Source organism: Cucurbita moschata, unplaced genomic scaffold (genome assembly GCF_002738365.1).
Source record: "Cucurbita moschata cultivar Rifu unplaced genomic scaffold, Cmos_1.0 Cmo_Scf00061, whole genome shotgun sequence".
Classification (NCBI taxonomy): Eukaryota; Viridiplantae; Streptophyta; class Magnoliopsida; order Cucurbitales; family Cucurbitaceae; genus Cucurbita; species Cucurbita moschata.
The window spans coordinates 504,953-527,267 of record NW_019268577.1 but is presented as its reverse complement, the minus strand read 5'-3'; the positions used below and the strand labels follow the sequence as shown (position 1 = coordinate 527,267).

The 22,315-nt window shown below is 35.6% G+C and overlaps 1 protein-coding gene across 2 annotated transcripts in view; it reads left to right on the top strand.

Annotated features, from left to right (window-relative positions):
- The first annotated feature begins 9,760 nt into the window (after nucleotides 1–9,760).
- The window catches only part of LOC111436989 (double-stranded RNA-binding protein 1-like), a 15,783-nt gene continuing 3,228 nt past the window's right edge, over nucleotides 9,761–22,315 (top strand). For both annotated transcript variants that reach the window (XM_023074816.1, XM_023074815.1), the window contains exons 1-3: nucleotides 9,761–10,268; nucleotides 15,072–15,179; nucleotides 15,330–15,452. In XM_023074816.1, the coding sequence (XP_022930584.1) occupies nucleotides 9,908–10,268; nucleotides 15,072–15,179; nucleotides 15,330–15,452 (592 nt within the window). In that variant the 5' untranslated portion in view covers nucleotides 9,761–9,907. The remainder of the gene's footprint in view (nucleotides 10,269–15,071; nucleotides 15,180–15,329; nucleotides 15,453–22,315) is intronic.

Below are 22,315 nucleotides of genomic sequence, written 5' to 3'. Positions count from 1 at the left end.
TTTTTTTTTTTTTTTTTTTGTATCATTTGCACTTGAAGATAACTTCTAAATTTTTTCGAATTCGGTAAGGAGGAAAGTTAGATCGTTCTCAAATTTTCACGACTATTCTATGTGGAATTCATTTTTTAAGTGTACAATTCTATCCAAAAATATATTTGTGTCCTTCATTTGTTTGTTTTATTTTGCTTTATCTTGATTTTCTTGAATAGCTTGTTACTATCATTGCTTTTTACATCAAAATTTAGTCACTTTCTCAAGTAACCTACCTTTGTGGGTAATAAACACGAGTGCCCTTGAGTATAAAATTAATGAGTTGTGTGTGAGAGATCCTAAACACATTTAACTACTGTTTGTACAATCATGAACCAAGACAGAGGAAACAACTTTAGGTAATCTTTAAGGAAGGGAAATACTCTTGAATGAAGGAGTTGAAAATAAGAAGATGACAATGTCACCTTTTGTCCAGGACATAATCCTAGGAAGAGAGAGATGTTGGTCGAGGGAGAGGAAGAGGTAGAAGAAGGGTAGAGAAATTTTAGCACAAAAAAGAATTGAGAGGGAGTGTTGGATCGGTATGGCAACCGTAGAGGGGTGAATAGGGTTTTAACGATAAAAGTATTTAAACGTGATTAATTTTTAAACTTTTTACAAATAAGTAGAAGATGATAATTACTAGAACAAAATAATTTAAGTCAAAACAATAATCAATTAGAACCAGCAATAAATCACAATAATAATTTTGAAATTAAATAGGAAACAGTTAAAAAAATATGACACCTTAGTTTTAGAGTGATTCGGTCAAACTCGACCTACTCCACTCCTCAAGCGCCTCTTGGGAATTTGAATAAAAAACTCTGTCAACTTTTTCCACGGATCAGAGTCAAGCTGCTACACCGCTCTTTTTACGAGTTCAAGAGCAAACTCAATCCTTTCCACAGTGTAAGATCAAATCGGTACCAGTATTTAAATTTTGGTAGTAACACATCACAACTCTCTCAAAGAGTAGATTTACCATTTAAAGCTATTTTCTCACAATACAATAAAAAATCTCTTTCAAGAATAAGATGAATAAAAATAAAATTGGAAACTGAAGAGAACAACAAACAATGGAGACTTTTAACCAATGAGAATTGGATAATTTATGGGAGTTGTGTTAAAAATGTGGGGGAAGTTGATGAGTTTATATAGAAAAGAAAAGTTGGAATTAATATTGACCATTAGATTGTGTTAGGAGTAATGGAAGGTGGAGATTAAAAGTAAATAAATAAGAAAAATTTTCAAATTCATTTATTTAATTTTTTTAAATATAATAATAATATAATATAAAAATAATAAAAAAACCAAGGTGAGTAATGGTCAAATAATATAATAATATAATAATACTAAAAAGTGACGTGAGTAACCGTCAAATTAAAATTTTAAAATTTATTATAAATATAATAATATAATAACAATCGGTAAGCATCAAAGATTTTAAAATATAATAATATAATAATATAATAGAGTAATAATAAAATATACGGTTAGATTCAAGTTTATATTTTATATAAAAATAATTTTATTTAGAAATATAATAATAAGAAAAGTTTCACCATTTTCTTACTCTTCCAAAATTATAGGTGTCATCTTTTGATTTGTCCATCAATTTGATTTAGCTGCCAAATCATCACATCGAGTATATTGTCTTGACTGTAATATCTTTGTTTTAGCTTTGATTGGAGTGCTTAAAAAGTCGTTGAAATCGTTATTTCTAACCTTATAGTGTAGACGGTTCAAAATACTGAAAATTGTTAATAATTAAAAGTAGATTTGTTATCATCAAAACATCAATTAATTAATTAAAGTTAATTAAAATGAGATTAAGGGCTAAAAAAGCCAACCGGAAGTACCAATATGAAAGAAGAGAGAAAGAGCAATTGGGGGAGTAAAACTTAAAATTCCAACTTTATAAGGGAGATTTGATACACAGACGTATCTGCAATATGAGAGTAAAATTGAACATGTTTTCGATTGCAACAATTTTCGTGAAGAAAGAAAGTTGAAGCTTGTTGTGGCTGAATTTTGTGATTACGCAATTATATGTTCGGTATTTTTGAAATCAGAGTGAAGGAGAAATTATGAAGAACAATTGAAATGTGGGAGAAATTAAAGACATCAATGAGAAAAGGGGTACATTCCTAAGTATTATTCTTGAGTACTCAAACAAAAACTCTGTGCTGTTCAAAACAAATTTAGAAGACATTGTTATATGCGCATGGCCACGCGTGTGTACGGACGCACATGAGGGAGGGAAGACACGCGTTGAGGTATTGCCACGTGGCGCCCATTGAACGGTCAATCGAGGTCGAGGTTGTTGGTTTGAAACTGAAAGGACGCGCTGGAAATCTGAATTCTTTTATGCTGATGCGAGGCAACGAGAAGCTGGGTTGGTGGTTTGGGTTGCGCGCAGGTCATCGGGTCGTGGACTCGAGCAGCGGGCCGTCAGCCTTCGATTCCTGCCCAACGCGAAGTGTTTTATCGAATTTTTCTCCGTCATTGGATTCTTGACATGTGTCCCTTCTTCTCTGACCATGCGGACTCCTTCGCCACCTTGACACGTGTCTCGGCCGCCGTCTAGTTCTCCTTCCTTCTGTGATTTCCAAAATACGATTACTTTTTCATTTTATTTGCATTTTTCTATTTCTTTCTACATAACTCGAACTAGCACGGTTTCTTCACGAGATTTGTAGAGTGTACATCCCGGTATTTTTCTTGCCATTTATTTCTAATCACAGAGATAATTATCTTAGTCTAAAGATGGCAATAAACATCAATACCTATCTCTTTTGACGAACGCCAAAATTCCTATTTCCAATCCGAATCGACTACAACTTCCTTCACAGATTATGAGCATAATCCTTCCTAGATTAACATAATCAAATTTCGGATTCTAACTTTTAATATATCTCATAGATCTGAAGGAAATCCGAGAATCTAGATTCAAGAAATTTACCTTTAGATCTTCTTCGTTACTTGACGGTTTTGGACAATTTAGGAGTAAAAAATGTTCTCCTCTAGGTTTCTATGAAGATTTCGTGACGAAAGCGTGGTCAGAATCGGACTTCTTGTGACCAGAGTTGCGTTTACCTCCCTCTCTCAACTTTCTTTCCCTCTCTAGAACTTCCTTTCTCAATTTCCTTTATTTTTTTATACTTTTCTTTTCCCCTCTTTTCCTTCTTTTTCCTTCACTAACCTCAATTTCCAAGTGTTTGATGAGAATGGAGGGTAGAACGACCAAATTACCCCCTCTATGGTTGCCTTTGACCATATTCCTAATTTTCCATCATTTTTGTTTTTATTTTTCTTAAGTTCTTCTTTTATTTCTAATCATTTTTCTCTTCAACCTCATCTTGAAATTTGGTCTCTAAAGCTCTTAATCAACTTTCGATTGAGACTCGGGTCTTATAGAAATAGTGCTAAATATTTTTAATTATCCAAAAAAGTAACTATCCTAATCATTTTTAGCCTTAATTATGTCAGAATCAGTTTTGGGACAATCCAAAATGGTCCGAACAAGCCAATTAAAGTTATAAACCTAGTTGAGGAAGCTGACTAGAGGTTGATTGAAGCAGACCAAACCCAACCAAACCACTCCTGAGCTGTAACATGCAACCTAAGTTGATGATTCGCACAAGAGCTGATAGAGTCGGGAGAGCTAGATCGTGTCGATGACTGTTAGGCTGGTTTGTTGGCTTAGACTTCTGTTAAGAATGAGATAGAAAATAGAATTGGGAAGGGCTATATTATCATTGATATTGATATCCTTTGAATAGGATACAATAAGTACAAATGAGGAAAATATAAAATAATTAAATACTGAGAATAAAATAAAATATACTGTAAATCAAATAAAAAATAAAAAATATTATGATATAATATCTAAGATATATTCTATAAATAATTATACTCTAGATATTATATCTCAATACTCCCCCTCAAGTTGGAGAGTGTATGTCAATCACACCCAACTTGTCTTTCAAAAAATAAAATTGATGTCTTCCCAAAGCTTTAGTGAAAATATCTGCCAATTGCATTTTAGTCGAAACATAACACGGTTTGATGATTCCAGCTTGTAATTTTTCTCGAACTATATGACAATCTATTTCAATGTGTTTCGTACGTTCGTGAAAGACTGGATTGGCTGCTATGTGTAATGCTGCTTGATTATCATAGTACAATAATGCTGGTTCTGACAGTGAAACTTTCAAGTCTTGGAGAATGTATCTTAACCAAGTTAACTCTAAACAAGTATTTGTCATAGCTCGATACTCGGCTTCTGCTGATGATCTGGACACATTGGTTTGTTTTTTTGACTTCCAAGAAATAATTAAATTTCCAAGTAAAATGCAGAACCCAGAAATAGACCGTCTGGAAGTTCGACAACCACCCCAGTCTAAATCGCAATATGCTTGTAATCTCAAGTTATTTTCAGATGATAGTAGAAGTTCTTGACCAGAAGTACCTTTGATGTATCTCAGAACTCGAAGAGCTGCCTCCCAATGTGGTTTTCTTGGTTCATGCATAAATTGACTAAGCATACGAACTGAATACACTATGTCAGGCCTAGTAATGGTTAAATATATTAATCTGCTAACCAACCGTCTGTATTTACTTGGATCATTCAACTTTTCTCCTTCTGTTGAAGAAAGTTTCAGATTTTGCTCCATAGGAAATTTTTCTGGACGTGCTCCTGTAAGACTTGTGTCTTGAAGAATGTCTAGAGCATACTTCCTTTGAGACATAAAGATTCCTTTTTTAGACCTAGAAAATTCAATATCTAGGAAATATTTCAAATTCCCTAAATCTTTGATAAGAAATTTCTCGAGTAAACTAGTATTGAGATGTTGAATTTCTTTGAGATCATTGCCTGTCAACAGAATATCATCAACATAGATAAGAGCTGTAGTGAAAGAAGTACCTTTACTCTTAGTAAATAAAGAGTAATCTGCTTTGGACTGAGTGTAGCCTGCATTTTGTATAGTGGTAGAGAATATGGAGAACAAATTGCGAGAAGCCTGTTTTAAACCATAAAGAGATTTATGGAGCCGACATACTGTATTCTCCCCCTGTCGGCGAATACCTGGTGGTAAAGACATATAGACTTCCTCATCTAGATTACCATGGAGAAAGGCATTTTGAACATCTAATTGATGAGTGAACCATTTTCGAGCAGCGGCAATAGTGAGTAAGCAACGAAGTGTAGTAAGTTTCGCTGTAGGAGAAAATGTCTCTTTGTAATCAACACCTTCAACCTGAGTGTATCCCTTTGCTACCAGTCGAGCTTTATAACGTTCAACAGAACCATCAGAGTTGTATTTAATCTTGTACACCCAACGACAGCCAATAGGTTTATGGCCAGGTGGTAGAGGAACGAGAGACCAAGTATGATTACGTTCTAAAGCTGCAATTTCATCCTTCATAGCCTGCTGTCATAATGGATTGTCAACTACCTCATCGTAGGTTTTAGGTTCTGTCTGGGCTATAATAAGAGCTAGAAAAGCATGTTGAGTAGGAGAAAAACGAGAGAATGAAAGGTAATGATGAAGGGGATACCTGGTGCCAATGTTGGAACTTGAGCTAGAGGTTAAATGATTGGCTCCTGAAGACATCTCGTAATAATTATAATAAGCTCGAGGTTGTTTGGTACGAGTAGAACGTCGAAGTGGAACTGATGTATCAGGTGAGATAAGATCAGATTTAGTGGGTGAATCTAGTGAATCTGGAACTGATGAATTTGGAGAAGGAATAGGAGGCGGAGGAGACGACGAAGGATCAGAAGGCATGTTTGAGTAGGGTGGATCATGAAATGGTAAAATGGGAGTTGAAGAAGCTAATGTCAAAGTTTGTGAAGCTGATGAAAAAGGAAAATCATCTTCATAAAATTTAACATCACGACTAATAAAGAATTTTTTAGATTGCATGTCATACAACTTGTAACCTTTGTGACCACAAGGATATCCTATGAAAACACAAGGAATTGCCCGAGGTTCAAATTTTTGCTTGGGATGTACTACAGTTGCATAACACTTACAACCAAAAACTTTAAGATGGTGAAATGTAGGTGGTCGTTTGTAGAGTGCTTCAAAGGGTGTCTTGTTAAATAACAATGGTGATGGTGTTCTATTTATAAGATAAACAATCGTTAAAATGCATTCTCCCCAAAAATTAAGTGGAACCTGTGACTGAAAAAGAAAGACCTAGCTACATTTAGGATATGACGATGCTTACGTTCTATGACTCCATTTTGTTGTGGAGTATAGACACAAGTGCACTAAAATTCAGTGCCACAAGAAGTAAAAAATGGTTGCAAAGATAGGAACTCAGTCTCATTGTCTGATCTAATTATCTTGATAGTAGTATGAAATTGAATTTGAACGAATTTAACAAAGTTTACTAACAAATGGTGTACTTCTGATTTGTGTTGCATAAGAAAAACCCAAGTACATCGGGTAAAATCATCAACAACAGTGAGAAAAAAAACGCAAACCAAAATGGGTTGAAATTTTATGTGGTCCCCAAACATCACAATGTAACAGATCAATGGCAGAATGGGTTGTTATTGAACTTTTTTGGAAAGACAACCTAGTTTGTTTTGCTAATGGGCAAATACTACAATTATGAGAAAGAGTAGCATTATTAAGATGCAATTGATCAGCTAGAAATTTAAAACTAGAAGGAGAAGAATGACCTAGACGTAAATGCCACAAATCAGATGACTGAGATACTTGATTTGCTGAAGACTTGATTGGAGATGAAGAAATATGATAGAGACCTCCGAATTGTTTACCCGAGCCAATCATCTTCCCCATAGCCAAGTCTTGCATAACACAAGAATCAGGATAAAAGGTCACATAACATTACAAGTCATTGGTAAGTTTGCTGATGGACATTAGGTTTAAGTTGAAAGAAGGCACACATAAAACATTGTTTAATTTAAGGTCAGAATTAAAAGAAACATTGTCGGTATGTGACACATGTGCTGTCCCTCCATTAGGCAAATTTATTATAGATATGGTGGTAGCCTTTGGTTCAGTCATAACAGAAGCTTTGGATACTATATGATCTATAGCTCCACTATCGAGAATCCATGGATTAGAACTCGTAGAGTTAATAGATAATGCAGATACTGGAAACAAACCTGCAACATTGATGTTATTATCAGAATTACCAAAAGAACGATGATTGAGAGCAGATAAGGCTTGTACAATCTGTTGTAATTGCCTAGAAGAAAAATTTGGGATGGAATTAAGTGACTGTTCTTCTGTATTCAACTGAGAAACATCGGTCATATTTGCAGATGATCGATATCCTCGATTGTTGCGTTGATTGAATTGTACTGCCCTTCTAGAATTATTTTTCTATTGACATCAATATTCTGTATGTCCCCTTCTATCACAAAATTTACAGTGAAACTTAAGAAATCGACACTCATCAATTGTATGACCACTTTTATTGCAGTGTTCACATGGTTTATCCTTCGCGAGTTTTGAATATGTTGTTTTCTTCTGCACTGCTGATGCAATCGAGAAATTCTTAGTAGGTTCAGAAGTTACCTGACACTGCATCTCTTCTTGTACAAGTAATGAATAGGCTTGCCTCACATTAGGTAATGAAGTCATCATCAATATGTTAGATCTCACCGTTTTATAAGATTTATTGAGTCCCATGAGTAGTTGCATCAACTTGTCTTCTTCGCGTTGATCAATATGTATTTGACATTGATTACAGGTAAATGGTGTGCGGTATGCTTCAAATTCATCCCAGAGTGCTTTGAGCTTGGTGAAATATACTGACAATGCCATGGTTCCCTGTGACATCATTTCTATAGACCTTTGTATCTGAAAAATTGCTGGACCATTCTTTTGTGAGAATTGATCGTGAAGATCAACCCACACTTGACGAGCTGTCTTGGCGTAAATAATACCCTCAACGATATCTGCTTCAACTGAATGAGTTAACCAAGATATTATCATACTGTTGCACTGATTCCATAGTTCAAATTCGATTGAATTTGCATCTTGAGATGGTTCTTCAATTGTGCCATCAATGGAGCCAATTTTATTTTTGGCAATGAGAGCATGCATAACTGATTTACGACAGGATTGATAATTTGTTCCATTTAATTTGATTGGAACAAGTGAATATCCTGGCTGATCAGAGTGGTGAATATAATAAAGATGTGTTGAATCAACATCCAAATTTTTGAAGCTGTATTTGGCTGATTCCGCCATAGAGAAAATTTTAATATTTAAGAATACCAAGATCCTCTGATAACATATTAAGAATGAGATAGAAAATAGAATTGAAAATGACTATATTATTATTGATATTGATATCCTTTTAAATAGGATACAAGAATCCTTTAAAATAGGATACAAGAAGTACAAAGGAGAAAAATATAAAATAATTAAATATTGAGAATAAAATAAAATATACGGTAAATCAAATCATAAATAAAGAATATTATGATATAATATCTAAGATATATTCTATAAATAATATTTACTCTAGATATTATATCTCAATAACTTCCAAGTTTATGTCTAGCGTTGTGGGGCTTGTCTCATTATCTCAATAACTTCCAAGTTTATGTCTAGCGTCGTGGGGCTTGTCTCATTGAGTCATGCATGCGCGTGATGCGAGACTTGGAAGCCATGCTATTTGCACGTTTTGGGCTACATGGATTAGTTGTCTGCGCACAATTTTTAATGATTATTTAAAAGGAAAATATTTAGAAAGTGCAAAATAAAATTAAAGTGATTAAATAATAAAAAGAAATTCGAAATTTCACTCCCATTTATGAACTAAAAAAATAAATAGTAAAATAAGAACCATTATAACAAATTTTTTTCCTTCAAAATTGAGGTAAATTTTACCATTCAATTGAAAAATGGTATTTAATAGAGTGTACATGGTCCGTGTTGCGTCGGGTTGAAATTTTTTTTGACCCAACCAAAAGTTCGAGTTGGGTTGTGTTACTGTTTGGGTTGGTTGGATTAGTAACCCAACTCAACTCGAAACTTTTCACAACCTAACTCAACCCTCTATTTTTGAGTGAGTTGTTTTTTTTAGTTTTATTTATTCACCATTTATAAGTATTCTAATGTAATCTTAGATAAAATATATTAAGAGTTCACACCTAAACACAAATTAATTTATAGTTATTAAAATAATAATAATAATAATAATAAAAAACAATGAGAGAAAATTGTAATATATATATATATATATATATATATATATATATATATTTTTTTTTAATTGAAATATGACGGTTTAATGACCTTAAACGTTCGAGAGTCCGAAACTATTACAAAAAAAATAAAAATATATAATATATATAATTTTAAAACATGGATCGAAATAACAATAATATAAACAAATATTTGGCTAGCGTCAAACTAGTGCGTGAATGTTATTGGACTAGCCTTATTACCACTCTCACAAATCTATTAATACAAAAAAGTTTTTAATATATTTTATATATTTTTATTTGGCTTGAGACAATTCGAAGGTTTTGCCTATGAACTCGAAACCGAATCGATTCAGTTCGGGTTCAGAAAAATGAACCAAACCTTGCCCAAAATGCTCCCGAATTGTCGGGTTGAATGTACACCCCTACCATTTAAGATATTTTACTCTTAAAAAAAGAAAAAAAAAAAAAAAGAAAGAAAGAAAAAGGGATAATTTACAATGTATTATTACTGCACGATGCATTCCTGGATTTGGGGAAAATTAAGTGTGAAGAAAGAAGTGAAGTCTCTCCTCAAGCTAGCACTCCACTGTCACCATCATCTTCTCAATTTCTTGGTTTCCTCTCCATCTCTACCTGAATCCATTTCTTGATCGAACGCCACCTTCCAAAATCATGTTCAAAACAAAGCTTCAAGAGCTCTGTCATCGCAAATCCTACGAATTACCCGTGTATTCCGTTGTCAAGCAAGGTCAAGATCACGACCCGCGCTTTGAGGCCACAGTCACCGTCGCCGGCAACAAATTCTGTTCCCAGACTCCTTGTAAGTCTTCCAAGCAAGCACAGAACGATGCTGCTAAACTTGCTTTTGACTTCTTTTCTCTTCCTTCTTCACCCAAGCTCGAGCCATTCCATCCCCAGCCATCTTTTCCGGAATCATCTCCTCCGCTGGAACAACTTCGTTACAGTCCTCAATTTTCTCATCCCTCTCTGCATATTTCTTCTTTTCCACAGCCGTCCTTGCCTTCGCAATCGGGTATGCCTTTAGATTCTTCTTTCCACTTTCCATTTACTTGTCGATATGCATTTGTTCATAGTTTCTACGTATCAGTTAATTAAATGTTTGAGAACCAAATATTTCATCTCCATGGCAAGAATATAAGTGGTAGAGGGAAATTCTAGAACGAATTGAAAGATTGTGTCTGTTTCTTTTGTTAGGTTCTTTTGGAGGTTCCCTATCAGAATGAGGCTCTCTTTAGGGCAAGATTGTAGTTAGTAAATTTTGCATTACTCCATGTGAATGGCTTATGTTGTCTTGCAATCAGCCTCCTAGAAGTGACAATATAAATGTTCATTCGCCTCCTGAACCTATTTTGGGACAGAATTGCTATTTTGTTTCCTATTGCTGGTCTGTCGATTCTTTGATTTTTTGAGTCAAAATATAACGGCCCAAGTACACCGTTGTAGATATTGTCCTCTTTAGGCTTCCCCTCAAGGTTTTTAAAACGCGTCCTAGGGAAAGGTTTCTACACCCTTATAAACGGTGTTTCGTTCTTCTCCCCAACCGAAATGGGATCTCATGCAAAAGAAATCCTGAAGATGAAGAAGCGGAAGATTATATTTCCCTTGTGAGGAACCTTTATTCTCTTCATGGAGACAAAGACATTAACTTGGAAGCTTGATGGGGATTAGGTTCTTTCTCTTGCGAATTTCGTGTTTGGGGATTTATATTCAGCAATTGTTTTATCCTCAGTCAGGATTTTCTTTTGTTTTTTTGGAACACATAATTTCATTGATAAAATGAAATTACAAAAAGGTGAATCCTATCCATTATGTTACGAAAAACTATTCCAATGGGTTATGAGAGAAGATAAACTATAATTACAAAATGGAGGAGTCGATTTACAAATTTATCCACAAAAGAGCTAGGTAAAGAATTGAAGTGATGTAAGACTCTAGCACTTGCTCTTTGTATGAGAAAGTATGAGAACTTCTCCCCACCCAAATAGATCAAAAGAAAGCTTAGATAAAGTTATCATAGAAACATAGCTTTCCAACGATAGATGTGTCGAGCTCACGAAACACCCTCATTTTTTCCTGAAATGTGGTTGCTTGCTCTAGTTATCTACCAGGAATTTTTAGCTCCAATAATGGTGGTTGGCAGCACTATAGTTTCATTCAATATCACAAAATCAGGCTCTTTGTCACGTGCAGTATTAATTTCACACGCCTCTTTCATCAGCAATGAAAACTCCTCATCCTTCTGCATCTCCTTCAAGTTGAGTTGTACGTCTTTTGTGGAACACTCTGATGCGAAGTGTTCCATTTTTTGACACCTGTAACATTTAATTTTACTTTTGTCGAATTTCTTCTTTTGAGTTGGTGACTCTCCTTCATCTCCTCGATGCCAGTCACATCTCCCACGGCCTCTCCATCTTCCACGACCCCGTCACCTGCCTCCTCTGGAACTGCCTTGATCCTTTCCTCCTTTCTTTGAGGATTTTGCTTTCTGTCGTCCCTTCCATTCTGCAAGTGAGGAGAATGGTTTCATCTTTTTCTCCAAACCCTTGGATCCTTTCTTTATGTGTCTTGAGTGATCCAATAATCTCATCAACAGATTTCGTTTTGAGATCACTGAACTCCTCAATCGTTGAAGTGATTTGAAGAAACTTTGCAGAGGTGGATCGTAGAAGCTTCTTAACTACTTGGATATCATCCACAGTATTGTCGAGGCCTCTCAATTTGTTGACAATAATGGTGAGTTTTCCAGAATACTCATCAATACTTTTTGAATCACCCATCCTCAACGCTTCAAACTCCCACTAGAGAGTGGGTTCCAACTTCTTTCACTCTTTCCGCACCTAGATTCATATTTTTCAACATGATCTAGGCTTCCTTGGCCGTTTTCTTGGCACCCAACTGTAGCAACGTATTTTCTCCAATACTTTGATAAATAGCTGCTAAAGCCATCTTATCTTTGCGATTATCTACTGTTTCGGGTGATTCAATTGCCTCCCAAACAACTTGTGCCATCATAAATACCTCCATTTTAATTGCCCAAGCTGCATAGTTGCATTTTGTCAACATTGGGTATTTGAGTGTGACAGATCCTTCCTTTTCTTGAATCCGTACACTCACTTTGTTTGAGGCATCATCTTATATCGCACCGGTGCTTTGGCTCCTGTCACTCGATTCTTGTCTCATTTTTTGATCTCTCTCTCCTTGACCCCTCAATCTCTAGGTGAGACATGATTGAAAACAAGTCTTGATCTTGTAGGTCTCCTAACCAATGAAAGAAAATAACACAAGGGGAGAAGGAGCAAAGACACACCAATTAATTTTTCTCTTTTTTTTTTGTGGCGTGTTACTAACCTGACACAATTTTTCTTATATAATAAAAAAAACAACACATTTCTTGTTGCAAATCAGCTGCCACTACTTCTACTCATTCTACTTCCTAAAAATGAGTTCCACTCTTGGACTGGTTCCACTCTTGGACTGGTTCCACTCTTCCTGTCATCATGGATATCTCCCGGACAAATAAACAACAAAATAAAATAAATACTAACAGATATTTTTAGCAAAAACTTATGAGGGTAAAGAAATAAATAAAACAAGTATATAACCAACACCCGATCCACTTGGCCAATAAAGATTTATTTTTCTGCTGTTTAGCCAATATTCCCTAAACTCCCTTCATCAATTAGGAGCTTGACTTGACCCATTTTAGGAGGTGAGAAGCCTTTCTTCTCTTTGCTGCTCTTCCAAATAAAATTGCAGGACAAACACTCACTAGCAAACAAGGCCATGGGAGGGATGGGGTAAAGGGCCAAATAATAACTAGTGAGATTAGTCAAAGTAGCTTGGATAAGAGGACGACCCTCTTTCGATATGTGAAAATATCCCCATGAGTTAAGCCTATTCTCCACTTTTTCCAGAGTAGAAGCCAAAAAGAGTAAGATTGAGGTTTGCCATTGAGAAGCAATTCCAAATAAGAAGTTGGCCAATTTCCTTCATTGCACCTGAAATTAACTGTAAGAGAAAATACCATTTGTAGGTCAAACATCGAAAGTAGGAATTGTAGGAAAATTTTTGGCCAGACTAGAACTCCAAAGGCGAATATCCCCCTCCTGGGCTAATGCAAAACTCTTCCAACAAAGATTAAAGAGTTGGAATGTCTGTCATTTTCCTATCTATCAACGGAGGACGAAACCCAAAGAAGGAGATAGAGAGTTCTCAAACTGAGAAGGGCTTGTAGCTTCCAAATGATTCTCGAAGAGAATAGCTGATAGAAGGAGGAAACATGGAGTAGAGGGGTTTATCCCCGCCCATTTATCCTCTCAAAAGTAAGTATCCCCCCACCTCCTTTAACACAATAAAGAAATTGTGAAAGAAATGGTAGCTCAATAGAAATATATTTTCATGGGTTTCTAGAAATGCATTTAACCCCACTAACAAAGTAGCTCAATAGAAATAACCATTTGGCTACTAGGGCTTTGTTCCTGGCTCTTACGTTATCTATGCCTAACCTTCCAAGGTTTAGCAGCCTGCACCACCTCCCATCTCACATGATGAGAACCTTTCTCCTCATCAGCTCCCTCCCATAAGAATCCTTTTCAACTTCTCAAAAACTTAGCTAACCACACTAGGGACACTGAAGAGGGACATAAAAATAGATCGGGATGTCGTTCAAGACTGATTGGGTTGGATTGAAAGTCCCAACATGGGAAGAAAGGATGGGTGCAACATTAAATACAAGCTAAGGGAGAATTCAAGAGCTTCTCTCTCCAAATGGCCAACATAATTCTAATAAAAAAATACTCCTGCAACTTCCTATTTGCTTATATGCTTATATATCCCATAACGACAACACTTCTCAATCCATGTCTTAACCAATTCATGGGCCCCACTCATATATTTCTCACTCCTTGCATAATTTATCTTTCCCCCTATTGTTGTCCTATGACAAACCTTCGTTATTGGGGCCGATGCCTATCACGTGTGGACTTGGGACCATTGGAGAAATTTGCAGACGATGGAGAAAGAGCTGTCTATGGACACTATATACATGGAGATGTCAACGACATGAGGAAGGTGCGTGATGTGAGGTAGAAGAAGAGTCTACTTTCCAGGTCATGTTTGTCCATTCTATGAGCACGAGTTGGATGTTAATTTAGGTATATCCCAACTAAAGCCAATATTATTACACTACCTAGTGTGAAAAGTTTGAACCCTTAAAATCCACAAAATTATGTCATATTCATAGATCTAAAGACTAACGATAGGTATATTATTGTGGAGATAGAAGTGCGGTGATCAAGTATACAAATGACTTGGCCATAGAGAGATAATGGACATGGTTTAGATTTTTGAAGATTAATCATGACTAGAAATCGTGAGCGAAAGAGTGCACCACATGCATGAAGGAGATAACGAACCTTGGGTTTGAGTATGTTCGTTGCAAGATGACGGCACGAGTTTTTACAAAATGTTTTCATGAAATGGGCCCTATTAGTAACTGTTTCTGAAAACCATTTCAGGATTTGTGCCCACCAAATACTTACCTGTCGTTCTTGATATGCCTTGCATTTTTAAAAACATAAAATTAAATATGATTCAATCAATTGCACCCAGCCTACAGTTTTCCCTTCTATTCTAATCTTAATGACATTGTCGTGGACTACTAATTACTTGAAAACTTTGGCCTTCCGCAATTAGTTGTTATCCTGGAGAACACAATGTGAAGAAGATTTAGTTAGGTTGGGATTCAGACATAATATTTATTTTTCCAATATGCTAGAATACTTAAAATATTGTTGTCACTTTCCTTTTCTTGCAGACACTTTTGGTGCAACATCTAACCTGGACAACCCAGTTTCTTACCCACTGAGACCAGAAAAGCTTGAGGTGGCAAATGAATGTTCTGAACTTGTGGAATCCACTAAAGGTTTTAAAAGCAGCATTCAATGTTTATAAAGCTTTCCAGCAACTTTTCACATCCTTAAAAAATAATAATTATTATTTCATCAAATTATTTTCTGAGTATGTGTGCGCTAGGATACTTACATTTGTTAATGTGGTTTGATTCTTCCTGTAGATTCTTCTATCACGAGTAATATGGATGTCAAATTTTCAGCACAGTCAGTTGAACCGAAAATTCAAAACACTGACAAGTCTCCCGTGGTTGATTACTTTGACAAAGAATGCAGTAAATTGACTGGTTAGAAAGGATTATCACCATATTCATGTACATTAAAAAAGATATATTGCTTCAATATTATGGTAGCATTGTGGCACATATTGGTTTATTTTGACTATGTTCTGGCATGCATATGGTATGATTTACTCGTATCCTTTACCAAGTCAAGATGGTTGAACACTTTAAAATGCTCATATGATCAGCAACTTTATGTCGGGTTGGCACAAATATTAGATTGCAATATGGAGGTAGATGATAGCTTTTTATCTAAAAACATATGGAGGTAAAATATCATGTTTACATTTCTTTCTTTTTCTTTTTTGGAAACACATGCTGGCATTTGTTATTGTATCCTTTGTTGTAATGTATGTTTGATTCTGGAGAATGGAGTAGGATGACTTTTTTTTATGAGATTTTATTTGGATGATAGATTTGTAGGGTTTAATTAGCTTTTAAGAATCCAACATAGGTAGGAAAAATAAAATATGTATTCTATCCTTGGAGTTCTCAAGTAAGTCGAAGAAAAGAAAGAAAAAAGGAAGAAAGAATAGGTGACCAGTGGGTTTCACATATGCAAGGAGAGGGAAGAACTAGTAAGGTTGGGGGTCATTTAGCCTCTAACAATGTCGAGGTTATTCGGCAGGGTAGGGTAGTCGGGTTTTTGTGGGCTAAGACTGAGCAACTGCTACTAATATAGGGAGAGGACTATTGACAGGAGGCTAGAATGTGAAAGTCCCACCTCTCAAGTGCTTGGAAGGTGAAGTACCTAATATTTATTAACAATGTCTTCTAAATTTGTTTTGAACAATGCATTATCATTTTTTTTCTTTTTAACATTTAAAGTTTGATGTCTATATTTATCTCCATGAGTTTTTTAGCTCACTTTTATGCGCCTCAATTACATTTGATTGATACTATTACATTTGGTTGCGAATAAATTTGTAGGGTATTAAATTCTAAGTCAGGTAGTCATTCCATTTCATTCAAAGCTCTTTACCTTCTTTATTGATCCCAATGGCTATCCGGCCTGTTGTAAACACACAAGCTAAAGCTCTAAAATCAATTACATTATCAAAGACTTTTATCCAATTTAGAAATGATAAAATTAGCAACTCTAAAAATAGAAAAAACAACCCCACTCATTAATCTAGTGGTTTTAACATTTCTAGAGAAGGGACGTCCTAAAGAAATGGTAGCCATTTCATCCTCGAGAACAGGTCTCTAGTATGACTATCTTTAACAATTTCTCCCTTAAACTGATTGCAGGGATGCTTTCAGTTTACTCGTGGTACTAACACGTACCCATTGACTCACGTAGTTTTATGAATGCATCCAGCTTCAGTGGTTTTGTCATAATATCTGCAACTTGTTCTTGTGTGACACAATGCTTCAGCTCAATGACTCCATCTCTGGTCAAATCACGCAAGAAATGAAACCTCACATCAATGTGTTTGCTATGTCCATGCATGATTGAATTCTTGGATAGTAATAGTGGAATTGTTATCACATAACATAGTGATACACTTGTCTTGAAAATGACCAAGTTTTTCCAAAACTCTTCTCATCCACACTCCTTGACAAGCACAAGATGCAGTTGCCACAAATTCTGCTTCAGTAGTGGACAACGTAACTACAGGTTGTTTTTTTTTTAGGACCAAGACACAACTCCATCACTGAGTAAGAATGCATAGCCAGAAGTGTTTTTCCTATCATCTATATCTCCTGTATAGTCACTGTCAGTATATGCTATCAACTCTCCATTACCTATTTTCCGATAAAGGATTCCCAAATCTATAGTACCTTTTAAGTATCTCAACACTCTTTTTGCCGCTTGCAAATGCAACTCTGTTGGACTTGCCATAAATCTGCTCATTAGGACACTACAACATTAAATCCTGCAGTTAGATACACAAGGCTTCCAATCAATTGTTTATACATGGTAGCATTGATCTTGGATCCTTTTTCATCCTTTGCGAGTCTAACCCCAGGCACAATAGGGTTTTTCACACTATTACTTTTTTCCATCCTAAACTTCTCCAAAACTTCTTTTGCATACTTTCTCTGACTAATATAAATGCCTTCAGAATTTTGTAAAATCTCCGAGAAAATATTTCATTTTTCCCAAATCAGTCATTTCAAATTCAAGTTTCATAGAATTCTTGAACTTAACAATCATGCTCTCATCATTACCAGTAAAAATTAGATCATCAACATATAGACTAACAATCAAAATTTTACCTCTATCTCCTGTTTGTATGAATAAAGTATGGTCACAGTTGCACCTCTCAAATCCTTCTTTGACAAAATATACTTCAATTCGATTGTACCATGCACGTGGGGCTTGTTTAAGGCCATATAATGCCTTCTTCAATTTGTATACCTTGTATTCTTGACCTTTTTTCTCATAACCTTGTGGTTGCTCAACAAAGACGACTTCTTTTAATTCTCCATATAAGAAAGCACTTTTCACGTCAAGCTGATACACGTTCCAACTATTCCGAGCTACTAAAACAATTATCATTTGAATAGTATCCCACCTAGCCACAGGTACAAACACCTCGGTATAATCTATACCATGTTGTTGTGCATAACCTTTTGCTACCAACCTAGCCTTACACTTGTCAACTTCGCCTTTTTCGTTGAGTTTGGTTTTGAAAGCCCACTTTACTCCAATCTTCTTCATTCCTTTAGGCAAATTGTCAACTCCCAAGTCTCATTTCGTTAGATGGCTCCTATATCCAAGTCCATTGCAATTCTCCATTTTGAACTTTGAATAGCTTCTTCAAAGGTAGTCGGATCTGTAGTTGAGGTTAATAGAACTAAATTGTTGTTCTCAGCTTCTTCAGAAAATTCTCCCCCGCTCACATAATCTTCCATTCATAATGGTGCTCTTCTGTTCCTCACTTCGGGAGTGCTTTCTTCAGATGTTGAGGAATTTGATTTAGATGACTCACTGGAAGATATACTAACTTCCCCTCCTTCTTCTGCTACCGTCTCCTCTTTAGATTCTTCCTCACTTTGGTCATGTTTGCCTCCTTCTATAATACTATCTTCCCATTCAATGGTATCAAGTCTAGCTTCTTCATTAGTTTTCCACCAATTCCAACCTTTGTTTTCTTCAAAAATAACATCTCTACTTACAACTATCTTCTTGGACACTTGATCATAGAGTCTATATCCTTTAGACTCTTCACGTATCCCCAGCAGCACACACTGAAAACTTTTATCATCTAACTTCTTTCTCTTACCGTCTGATACATGAACATGTCCAATGCATCCAAAAACTCAAAAATAGTCAACATTAAGTTTTACGCCACTTCAAGCCTCCTTAGGAGTCATATCTTTCACTACCACTATAGGACTTCTGTTGAGCACGTGTATTGTCCAGTTTACTGCTTCTGGCCAAAAATTCTTTGGAACTTGCTTCTCTGATAATATACTTCTAACCATGTTCATAATTGTTCTGTTCTTGCGCTCAACTACACCATTTTGTTGGGGAGTGTAGGCTGCAGTAAGTTGTCTACTGATACCATTAGTTTTGCAAAAATTGTTGAACTCGTGAGAGGTGAACTCTTCACCCCTGTCTGCACGTAGACAACAAATAAAATCATTAGTCTCTTTCTCAACAAGATTTTTGAAATTCTTGAAGATAATAAAGGCTTCAGACTTTTTAGCAAGAAAATATATCCTCACCTTGCGGCTGTAATCATCAATAGAACTTATAAAATACCTTTTCTTACTGTTGGAAAGAGGTTTGATGGGTCCACATATGTCTGCATGTACCAGTTGCAGCTTTTGTGTTGCTTTCTATAAACTTCTCTTTGGAAATGCATCCCTATGTTGCTTTCCCACCATGCAATCAGTGCATATTTTAGACGATGCTTTCAATAGGGGTAACCCTCTCACCATTTGTTTATCTTGCAATGTTCTCAAACCTTTGAAGCCTAGGTACCCATATCTGCGGTGCCAAAGATGAGTGTTGTCTTCTATAATTGTTTGGAAGCAAGTGGCGGTTTGTGGCATGATTCTTGCAAGTAATATGAACATCCTATTTGCAGACGTTGTTGTTTGCATAATAAGCCCCTTCTTGGGATCATAGATTTTGCATTCTCCATGTTGTATCAAAATAGATACATCTCTTTCTTGCCATTGTCCCAGACTTAAGAGATTGTTTTTCAACTTAGGTATATAGAAAACATCAGTGATTACTTGAGTGACTCCAGCAACTTGCAATCTAATGTTACTTTTTCCCAACACCGCCATCTTGAAATTATTTCCAAGCTTCACAAATTGTCGGAATTCCTTGTCAAAATTTGAGAACCATTCTTTGTTTGCACACATATGATTGCTACATCCCGAATCAAGGAACCAAACAACTTTCCTCCTTGATTGATTGAGCTCCACATATGACATCAACAAGATTTCTTCTTCATCCTCAAGCTCTACATAGTTTGCTTCCTTTTCCCATTAAGGACACTCATATCTAATTATGTATCCTTTTCCCATTGAGGACACTCATATCTAATTATGTATCCTTTTCTCATTGAGGACACTCATATCTAATTATGTATCCGACACTTATAACACTCAACTGTAGTTTTGTTGAATGGATGTCTACCTCTTCCTCGAAAAACTTCACGAGCTTGGTCAACTCCTCTTCCACCGAATCTATTATCGTATGTCATCTTTAGTGCTTGTTCATCACCTACACATCTATTCAGTCTTTGCTCATGTACCAGCCAGCTGCTTTGCAATTTATCGATTGTTAAAGTGTCTAAGTTATTAGACTCTTCAATCGAACATATAACATAGTCAAATCTTGAGGTCATTGATCTCAAGATTTTTTTCAATAATCACCACTTGTTTCATGTGTTCGCCATAAATTTTCATCTTGTTTGCAATGGTGAGAGTTCGAGCAAAATATGCATCAACACTCTCACCTTCTTTCATTTGTAGGACTTCAAACTCTTTCCTAAGAGCTTGGAGTTGAGCTCTTTTAACTCTTGTAGAACCCTGGTACTTCTGCTTCATAGAGTCCAAAATTTGTTTTGCAGTATCTCTATTAAGGATCGTTTCCATAATAGTTTGATCAATGGCTTTGAACAAATAATTCTTGACCTTCAAGTCTTTCAGCTTTTGGTCTGCAATTGTTTTTTTTGTTGTGCTTCGGTAATCTCTACTCCTGTTGCGGCAGGGATTCCGGTCTCCACCAAGGACCAATATTCCTTTGAACGAAGAAAATTTTCCATAAGCATAGACCATCATAATGACCATCAAACTTAGAAATTGCCGATTGAACGAAATTGATTTCAGCTATCATATTTTGAATATCTTTCAGCTCACTCTTTAAGGAAAAAAACTGCAGGAAAAAAACTGCAATTTCTTCTTCTCACTATCAGGCCTTGCGATGATACCAAATGTTGTAAACTAACAAACTAAAGTTCTAAAATCAATTACATTATCTAACAAATCAGTTTGACTTTTATAGCCTTACAAAATCTAACAAATTTAGAAACAATAAAATTAGCAATTCTAAAAATAGGAAAAACAACCCATTAATTAATTGAGTTTAATTGAGTGGTTCTAACATTTGGACATCGTAAAGTGGGAGCTATGACCATCTTTAACAAGGCCAACCCATGATCATCATCCTACGTTGTTTTTGGGATGCCAATTGTTGATATTCTCAATTGCATTATCTTTAGCACCGGAGCAAATTGTTTTTTTGGAATGCTGGAAGGGAAAAGCATGGAAGGTCGAATTGGTTCTGTTGAGGAGAGAGAAATTGGAAGACACGAGGAAGTGGTGTAGGAGGTGATTCTGCACAAAAATTGGATGATGGTAAAGAACGTAGAAATGTTGCTTGAACGCAGATTGTGAAATGGAAACAGTCAATAATACTAATCTTAAAGGGAAATGGCTATAAGCTTTTCTTCTATAGGCATAAAGATCCACACACTTCTCGTAGAGGTCAATCGAAGTGAGAGGAGGAAAGTTGCGAGTCCCTACATTTCTTCCCGTAATGGCTTTGATGGTTTTGATTTTTTGAGTCTTTCTGGTAAACTTAAGCTAAACATACATGTTGAGGTGAAGATGTTATTAATGGGTCTGTGTGAGGAAGAGGGAATTTAAGTTATGGGAAAAAGGCTGTGTGTCAACTATGGTAGTGAATCTATACTTTGTTAGGAAGGATGCAAAGGCGACAATAGCTAGGCCTCCAAATTTTCAATCCAACTAAAAAAAGAAAGAAAAAGAAGGCTATTGCAAAAGTGATTAATTGGCATTTAAGGGACTTACAAATGCATATCTGCAAATAGGAGAGAACATGGTTTATGTGTCTTCTATGTGATGAGAATTCGTGGATGTGAGAAGTAGGACTTGCATATATTGGTTCTAAAGGAGTGTATTGGACTTTTTTTTTTGTTTTGTTTTTTTGTTTTTTTTATCTCGGGAGAACAAAAATACCATTTTCAATAATAAAAATGAAAAATTTGCTGGTGGAATCCAAATAAGAAACAAGGCCTTATCAACAAGAATTGAAGCACCAAGAAACAAATAAAAGTTCTACAATCATTTATCTTAGATAAACACGACTCTCCACAAACTTTGAGCATAAGCTCTCGTGGCTTTGTTTTGAACTTCCCCAAAAGGCTTCATATCAATGAAGATAGTATTCCTCACTTATAAATCCATGATCTTTCACTAAATTAACCAATGTGGGACTCACTCTCAATAATCCTCAACAATCTCCTATCTGTCTTTCTTCATTTCATAATCTCATGTTTCTATCTTGTCGTAATCTTGTTTGTAGAGGGTGCACAGATGTTTGGTGTTTTGGGAAAAAAGTTTTTTTTTTTTTTTTTTTTTTTTTTTTTTTTTGAATG